This window comes from Fringilla coelebs, assembly GCF_963513975.1.
Source record: "Fringilla coelebs genome assembly, chromosome: 1".
Classification (NCBI taxonomy): Eukaryota; Metazoa; Chordata; class Aves; order Passeriformes; family Fringillidae; genus Fringilla; species Fringilla coelebs.
This window is the reverse complement of record NC_140028.1, coordinates 216,864-225,372: the sequence shown is the minus strand read 5'-3', so window position 1 is coordinate 225,372 and position 8,509 is coordinate 216,864. Positions and strand designations below refer to the sequence as shown.

At 56.0% G+C, this 8,509-nt stretch overlaps 2 protein-coding genes across 2 annotated transcripts; both read right to left on the bottom strand.

The window, feature by feature from the left end:
* Positions 1-1,358: 1,358 nt before the first annotated feature.
* Positions 1,359-4,206, bottom strand: LOC311154521 (NAD(P)(+)--arginine ADP-ribosyltransferase 2-like). The gene is made up of 3 exons (XM_084207110.1): positions 4,104-4,206; positions 2,530-3,305; positions 1,359-2,141 (listed from the first exon to the last, which is right to left on the bottom strand). Exons 1-3 carry the CDS (start codon positions 4,169-4,171, stop codon positions 2,056-2,058), a joined length of 930 nt encoding a protein of 309 aa, XP_084063236.1. The 5' UTR covers positions 4,172-4,206; the 3' UTR covers positions 1,359-2,055.
* A 2,237-nt stretch (positions 4,207-6,443) lies between these two features.
* On the bottom strand, positions 6,444-8,189 carry LOC311158682 (erythroblast NAD(P)(+)--arginine ADP-ribosyltransferase-like; the record flags this gene model as incomplete). The annotated part of the gene is made up of 2 exons (XM_084214253.1): positions 6,444-6,642; positions 7,442-8,189. 2 exons carry the CDS (start codon positions 8,187-8,189, stop codon positions 6,557-6,559), a joined length of 834 nt encoding a protein of 277 aa, XP_084070379.1. The 3' UTR covers positions 6,444-6,556.
* Between the last annotated feature and the right edge of the window lie 320 nt (positions 8,190-8,509).

Sequence of the window (8,509 nt, the reverse complement as noted above, 5' to 3'; positions counted from 1 at the left end):
GCCTAGAGCAGCTGGGATTTGTGGATGCTCGGATGTTGGGATGCAGGGATTTTGGGATGCTGTGCCTACAGCAGCTGGGATTTTGGGATGCTGGGATTTGGGGATGCAAGATTTGGGGATGCTGGGATTTTGGGGTGCCATTTCTACAGCAGCTGGGATTTTGGGATGCTGGGATTTTGGGATGCAGGGATTTGGTGATGTTGGGATTTGGGGATGCTGTGCCTACAGCAGCTTTGCTGCTGTCTTTGGCAGCCCCAAGCTTTCAGGGGTAGCTGCACAAATCACTGAGTAGCTCTGTTTGGGCTGTGTCCAAAGAGGCTCTGGTATTTAGGGAAAACATCCCAAAAATGCAGGGGTTAAGCACGGTGAACCACTGCGCCCAGCGGGCAGCGCTGCTCACAGCAGCACGGGCCAGCCTGCCCTGCTCACCCATCAGGGTGGGCCACTGACCCCAAACCGCCTGTCCGGGACCTGCAGGAACCAAACAGGGAAGCGACCACATCCTTGTGGCAGTGGGAGCACTGAGGGCTTGGAGCTCTTGTAACAAGGATCTATCAAATACATTTAGGGACCAGATCCACACCGATGTTCTCCTGTCCAGGGAGAAGGTGGCTGCTCTATCCCTGCCCATGTCCAAGGCCAGATTGGGCAGGGCCTGGAGCAGCCTGGCCCAGGGGAAGATGTCCCTGCCCATGGCCGGGCTGGCACTGGACGGGCTTTAAGGTCGCTCCATCCCAAACCATTGCAGAGCCCCCAGGGCTGGGGTGGGGCGGGGCGGGTGCTCAGCAGCGCCAGCAGCTCGTGCTGCCGCCTGCTGTTGGCACCCGGAACTGCAGCCGGGAGCGGTGCATGTGCAGTGCCGCTGATTTCCCACGCTCGCTGCTGCCCTCTGGTGGACAATTCCTGAACCACAACACCAGGAGATGAGCGGGTAAAGAGGGAAAATCCGTGATTTGAAAGAAAATTAGTTAACGGAGAGAAACATCAGGGTTTTTCATTAATAAATGATAGTGCTGCCTCTTTCCCCATGTCTCTATTTTATTTTTCATCCTTCTTCATTCTGTTTGTCTTTTTTAATCCCAATGATTCTTCTGAAGTGTTACCTCAAATCAGGAACTTTGGAACTGGCCCCAAACTGATCGTTCATCCTTTTTAAATTGCACTGAACAGCCCCTGCCAGCTCCCTCAGCCCTTCCTCGTGCTCCAGACCCTCCCCCAGCTCCATCACTTCCCTGGACATGCTCCAGCCCTTCTAGGTCCTTTCTGAGGGGCTGCAATGAATGAGGAAAAAGGGAGGAACATTTCTCCAGCACCTCTTTGAAGAGCAAGCTTTGAAAAATAAAGCTTGAATTTGCCTCTGAGGAAAACTCCAGGAACTTCTTTATTTTAGGAAATGAGGCACCCTGCAGGAAAGGCAGTAAAAGAGCTGTAGTGGATACATCAGGCGAGCCAGCAGCAAATTTTGGTAAACTTTTGATACACCAGGCAAGCAAAGATCAATTTTCTGATAAACATTTGATGCACCAGGCAAGCAAGGATCAAGTTTTTGATACATTTCTTATACGGCAGGTGAGCAAGCGTGAGCAATCGGCAATTTATTGCTACATCAGGCGAGGCAGCCAAGGATCATTAGCAGGTGGCCGTGACATTGCCACTCCCAAACCCCTCTATTGGGAAGTGCCCAAGCGGTCCCAGGCACTGCCCAATCTCTGCTGTCCGTGCTGTCCTGCGCTGTCCTGGCTGCTCCAGCCCCCTCGTGCTGGTCCTGCTGCCCTGGCATGGCTCCTTTGCTGGGCAGCTCTGGGAGGGGCTTCCCCTGGATGGACGCCTTGTTACAGTGACCATGGTGGCCACAGTGGCAATAATGACCACTGCAGCCACAGTGACCACAGTGGTAACAGTGGCCACATGCTCACAGTGGGCTAAGGGACCACAGAGGTCACAATGACCTTGGTAGCCTGGGTGGCCTCATTCCTCTGGGTGTCCTGGTGGCCTTCATGATCATGGTGACCACAGTGGCAACCAAGACCACAGTGACTTTGGGGGCCTCGTGGCTTAGAGGGTTCCAATGGCCACTGCCATGGCCACGGTAGCCAAGAGAAGCCCCCCAAGGTGGGGGGAGTTCCGTGGGAGGCTCCCACCTGTGGGGACAAAGAGAGGGGTCAGGGGGATCATGGGGTGAGAGGGACAGGGGTAATGAGGGGGTCCTGAGGGTGTGGGATATCAGAGGGGGCCATAACGAGGTCCCTTTCCCCTGTGCCCAACCATGGCTGGCCTTGTCCTCCCCACCCCTGTGGGTGTCCCCAACACTGGATGTCCCTGTCCCACTCACCTGGCACTGGGTGTCCCCATCCCCTGTGCCCAAGCAATGCTGTCCCTGTCCTTCTTCCCAGCTCTGGGTGTCCCACCTCCCACCCACAGTGGGTGTCCCTGTCCCCTCTGGGCCATGGGTGTCACCAGCACCTTGTGCCCTTGTCCCCAACCCTCACTGAGTGTCCCCAACACCCCAGGTTGTTCCCATGATGTCACCTCGCAGCCACTCGCAGTTGTAGTTGCTGGAGTTCCCAGTGGAGCGAAGTTCAATCTGCACCTTCTTCCCTTCCCTGGTGACTTTGGTGACCTCAAAGGTCTCAAAGGGTGGGATCAGCACCTCCTTCTCACTTTGATTGAAGGAGAATTTCTGGATGTCTGCTCCGTGGCACGTGTGCACCTCAAACATTGTGGCATTCCCATAACCCTGGGCCACACTTTTGTCCAGCGACGACGAAGCGAATTGACCAAAGCGGATTTTCTCTCCAGCTGTCACATTGAACTGGACCGTCCTCACCCCACGGAACACATCTGGACACTCATTAGGGCGTCTCAGCTTCTGGAGGGCCTGGGTCAGCAGGAAATGCAGTGTTTTGAAGTGGAAGTTGTCCCGGTATTCCTGGCGGGAGCGTCCAGCCTCGCGCACGGCTGCGTTGAGCTGCTTGTGCACGTCCGGCATCGTGTAGGCCATGAGGGCGATGGCCTGGGCTGGGGACAGAGGGGATGAAAAGGAGCCCCGCTTCTGCCACTCGGCCGTGGCCTTCACCCAGGCCTGGGAAAACTCCTTGTTCTCCTGGAACTCGGATCTGTTGAGGGTCGGCAAGGCCTCAGTCATGGCAGGGCCACAGTTGAGGTACTGATCATCAAAGGAGTTCTGGGCCATGTCCAGGGGCACCACCTTGATGGCCGCAGTGGCCACGGTCATTGCCAGCAGTGCCAGGGTCTGAGCCAAGGGGGCCATGGAGAAGAGAGTCCACAGTGGCCAGTGTGGGACACTGTGGGACACAGAGGGGACACAGAGGGCACACTGTTTGACACAGTGAGGACACGAGGGGATGCTGAGGGGACACTGATGGGACAGAGGGGACGCTGAGGGACAGGGGGGGACATGGGGAGGCTTCCTTGGTGAGAGGCTGAGGAGGGACAGTGGTGGCAGCCCTGGTCAGAGACCCCTGGATATGTCCTGGGACCCTGATCCCAAATATTGGGATCACTCTTGGAGGCCTCAGTGTCCTCCAGTCCCCCCAGGGACCCCAATCCCACTCCCACTGTTTTGTGTCATTCCCCTGGGGTCCCCTCAGCTGCCCCAAGAATGCAACCCAAATCTGGGGTCACTCCCTGACCCCCTATGTGTCCCTCTCAGCCCACCCCCAGACCCCACTCCCATTCCCAGTCTGGTGTCCATTTTGGGGTTGTTGGAAATGACTCACCCCAGGATCCCAACCCAAATGCAGTGATCACCCCCTGCCCCCTGCAGTGTCCCCCATCCCTCCCATGGGTCCAGTCACACTCCTAGATCCCCCCTGCTGCCCCCCAGAGCTCTCTGACCCCTGGTCCCACGTCCCCCAGTGTCCCCCAGGTTCCGCCAGGACTCCAACCCCACATCACATTCTCTTCCAGGGTCCCCACAGTGTCCCCCATGGCTGCAACCATGAGCCCATGATCCCCTCTCTCCCCCTCCAAGTGTCCCCTGGAGTCCTCCCCAGCCCCAGATACCGAAATCAGCTGGAGTGAACTCCCTGATGGAACAGGAGATATCAGAAAGCCGGAATTCTTTACCAGCTCAGACTCACAGCAGATCTCTCCGGGTCCTGCAGCTCAGGGGGACTTCGCCACTTCTATCCACTGTAATTATAAACATTTATTAAAATGGGCTTCTTAGCTAATACAAAACCAGCACATTTCCTGTAAATAAGTGGTATGGCTCCGCCTCTCCCTTCTTTTATTTTTCTGGAGAATTCCTAAGAAGTCATCTGGAGGTCATTTTCACGGAATGCCCAATATTGCAGATGACATCACCCGAACTTCCGCTTTTGGCAGATGCTGATCCTTCTGTGTTACAGAACTTGTCAAAAACCCCTCTGGAGTTGCCTTTATCTCTTTCTCCACAGTGCTTTGAGACACTTTAATTGTTCTGTGTAAATTCTTTTCAATTCTTGTATAATTTTTGCCAATCAGACTTTAAGCTCTACCCAGCACCTTCAGCGTGTGAGGAAAAGCGACACTATGAAAAGCCAAGTGTCCACAAAGCAGTCTTGAAACTTGATTCAAATAAAGGGACAGAGTTTCCACAGCCATCCCCCCGTGGGGTTTCTCTCTTGAGGATTTGGAGGATGCAGCCTCCTTGTATCCCAAACTCCTGGCCACACGTTGCCCTCTCCCTTTTCCCATTGGCTAAGGTACTGGGAAGGTGCAGCTGTCCCAAAGCACCTACCCCACATCCCCCTTGAAGCTGTTATTTTCTCCTAAATTTCAGAAGTTCAAGTTCAGAAGTTCAGGGTGTCTGGGGTATGGAATAGACTATGTGAGGACCCATTTCTCTTATTACTCAAAATAGCAAGACTTCAAACTTTCTGGTCAAACCACCAGGGTTCTGTGACAAACTCCATGTCTTCTCATGCAAACATGTCAAGACCCATTTTGAAGACACTGACAACAATTTCTCCTAAAGATCCACAACCTTCTGAGTCATTTTTCAAAGACATCACCACCCATCTTTCCTATAAAATCCTTCCCTGTGATGGTGGTGAGGCCTTGGCACAGGCTGCCCAGAGAGGCTGTGGCTGCCCCGTCCATGGCCATGTACAAGGCCAGGCTGGGCAGGACCTGGAGCAGCCTGGCCCAGGGGAAGATGTCCCTGCCCATGGCAGGGCTGGCACTGGACGGGCTTTAAGGTCGCTCCATCCTAAACCATTGCAGAGCCCCCGGAGCTGGGATGGGGCGGGGCGGGTGTTCGGCAGCGCCAGCAGCTTGTGCTGCCGCCTGCTGTTGGCGCCCGGAACTGCAGCTGGGGAAGGCGGTGCATGCGCAGTGCTGCTGATTTCCTGCGTTCGCTGCTGCCCTCCGGTGGACAATTCCTGAAGCACAACTGCCAGAATCCCCAAATCCCAGAATGGGTCAAGCTGGAAGGACCCAGAGTGGGCACCTGGCCCAACCTCCCAGCTCAGGCAGCATCATCCCAGAGACCAGGATTGGGTCAGAGCAGCCCAGAACTGGACATGGCACTGGACAGAGCTGGACACGGCACTCCTGATGTGCCTCCCTGGGCAGGGCAGAGGGGCAAGGTCACTCCCTGACCTCCTGGCCCCACTCTTTCCAATACCCCCTGGATCCCTCCAGGCCCCAGCACACACAGCCAGCTTCACTGGTCAACCACCAGCACCCCCAGGTCCTTCTACAGAGCTGCTCCAGCAGGTCCCCAACCACCCGGGACTGGCACTGGGGACTGTTCCTCTCCAGGGACAGGATCTGCCCTTGCCCACTTGAACCTCCCAGTTTCCAGCCTTTGATGTCCCCCTGAAGTTCAGGATGTGGCAGGATGCTCTGCCTGGAATGCAGCCAAGGGATAATGCCCCATTTGTGGCCATTGGGCCTGCACTGAGAGGGGTCTTGTGCTGATTTTGGTGCTGAATTGGGCTAAAACCAGACCAAATCACCAACCCTGAATTGACAACTGAGGATGAAGCACCAGAGCTGGGCCTGGCCATCCATCAACTGATCCTGGGAATGTGCAGTCCCCTCTCAGACTGAGATTCCTCTCCCCTATTCCTGCTTAGAATGAAATGTGTGTCTGGATCCTCCCTGAGGAAGGGGATGTTCCCCAAGGATCCTCCTTGACGTTGAGAAAAAGAGACATTCCCACAAGTATTGGTCTGGTGAGTGACATCGAGCCCTGCTTCGGAATTGTCACATTTTGTACGATTCATTTAATAGAATTGTTTTCATTGAATTTTTTTAATGCAATTGCTTTGCAAAATGCCTTTGGTAGCCATGGTGGCTGTGGTAGCCTTGTGGCTGAAGGATTCTAGGTGATCATGGTGGCCAGAGTCGCCTTGGTGATTTTTGTGACCATGGTGGCCAGAGTGGCTGTCGTGGCCTTGGTAGCCTTGGTGGCCTCGTTTCTCTAGGGGTCCTGGTGGTCTTGGCGATCAGGGAGGCCACAGTGACGACAGTGTCCTTGGTGCCAAGGTGGTAATACTTGCCACAGTGACCACAGTGAACTTGGAGGCCATGGTGGTCTCTCTGCTCAGAGGATCCCAGTGGTCACTGCCAGTGCTGTGGTGGCCAGGAGGAGTCCTCTGACGTTGAAGGGAGCCCTGGGGATGCTGCCACCTGGGGGACAAAGAGAGGGATATCAGGGGAATCATGTGGGGAGTGATGGAGTCAGGGACAGCCATAATGGGGGGTTAGGGGTGACAGGAGAGATGGGAACATGAGGTGACAGGTGACAGGGTGTTGGGGGGGGCTGGGGGGTACAGGGCCAGGGAGATTAGGGGGGGTCATGGTGGGCTTAGGGATGACTGGGGTCAGGGGGAGTCAGGGGATGACATGGCAGCTGAAAGGGAGTGACAGGGGTTCAGTGAAGGACATGACAGGTCCTGGCCCACCAATGTGCAGCACACAGGGCCCATCCCCACAGCACAGTCCCTTTGGTAGGGAGGGACAGGATGAGAATGGAGACATCCCTGTCTCTGTCTCGGTTGTCCCCTGGGTGTCGCTGTCCCCTCCCAGATGTGGGGATCCCCATCCCTGTGCCCTGTCATGGGTGTTCCTGTCCCCATGCCCACAATGGGTGTCCCCAAAATTAGTGTCTCCAGCATGGAGTGAACCTTTCCCCAAACTCTCAGTGAGTGTCCCCACCCCCTGTGCCCTGTCATGGGTGTCCCCTGTCCACTGTTGGTCTCCCCACCACTGGGTGTTGCTGTCCCCCCATCCACAGTGAGTGTCCCCAGCACAGGTTATCCCTGTCCTGGTTCCCAGCAATGGGTGCTCCTATCTCCACAAACACAGTGGGTGGCTATGCCCTGTCCCCCATCCCCAGTGAGCGTCATTGTCCCTGTGCCTTCTTATGGGTGTCCCCATGGCCACAGCGTGTGTCTCCATTGCCCCAGGCTGTCCCCTGTGGTGTCACCTTGCAGCCACTCGCAGTTGTATTTGCTGAAGGTCCCATTGGAGCGGAGCTGGAACCTCGGCCTGTCTCCTATCTGGCTCATTTTTATGACCTTAAATGTCTCGAAGGGGGGGATCAGCACCTTCTTCTCGTATGGATAGCTGGAGAATAGCTGGATACTCGCACCGTGGCATGTGTGCATATGGAGAACTTTGTTATCCCCAGCGGACCAGACAATTCCTTCACTGTTTGATGCTGGCGTGAATTGACCAAACCGGACTATGTCACCATCCTCTGCCTTGAATGTGACCCTGTCCACCATCCGGTACACATCGTGACATCCTTGTTTCTGAGTGTTCCGCAGTGTCACCAGGGCCTGGGTCAGCAGGAAATGCAGCGTTTTGAAGTGGAAGTTGTCCCGGTACTCCTCAATGGAGCGCCCAGCCATGTGCACGGCAGTGTTGAACTCCTCGTACAAGTCCTTCATTGTGAAGGCAATGATGGCGGTGGCCTGGTCTGGGGACAGAGGGGACTCAGGGGACCCCTGACTCTGCCACTCGGCTGCAGCCTTTACCCAAACCTCGGCAAACTTCTTGTTCTGCTGGAACTCAGAGCGGTTGAGGGCCGGCAATGCCTTGGTCATGGCAGGGCCACAGCCCCGGTACTGGTCATCAAAGGAGTCCTGGGCCATGTCCAGGGTCACCACCTTGATGGCTGGGGTGGCCATGGCCATTGCCAGCAGTGCCAGGGTCAGCGCCAGGAGGGCCATGGAGTGGAGAGGCCACAGGGACCAGTGTGGACACTGGGGGACACAGAGGGGACATGGGGGAGACACAGGGAGGGTTCCTCAGTGAGGGACTGGGGAGGGGAGTGGGGTCAGCCCAGGGGGAAGGGAGGCACTCCAGGCCAGCCGACCCCTGGGCATGTCTGGGGTCCCTGATCCCAAATCCTGGGGTTACTTATGCCTCCCCAATGTCCCCCAGACCCAGGGACCCCAATCCCACAGTACCATGTCCTCCTGGTCCCCCAGAAGCCCAATCCTACTCCCATGACTCCATGATTCCCAGCAGGAATCTGACCCAAATCCTG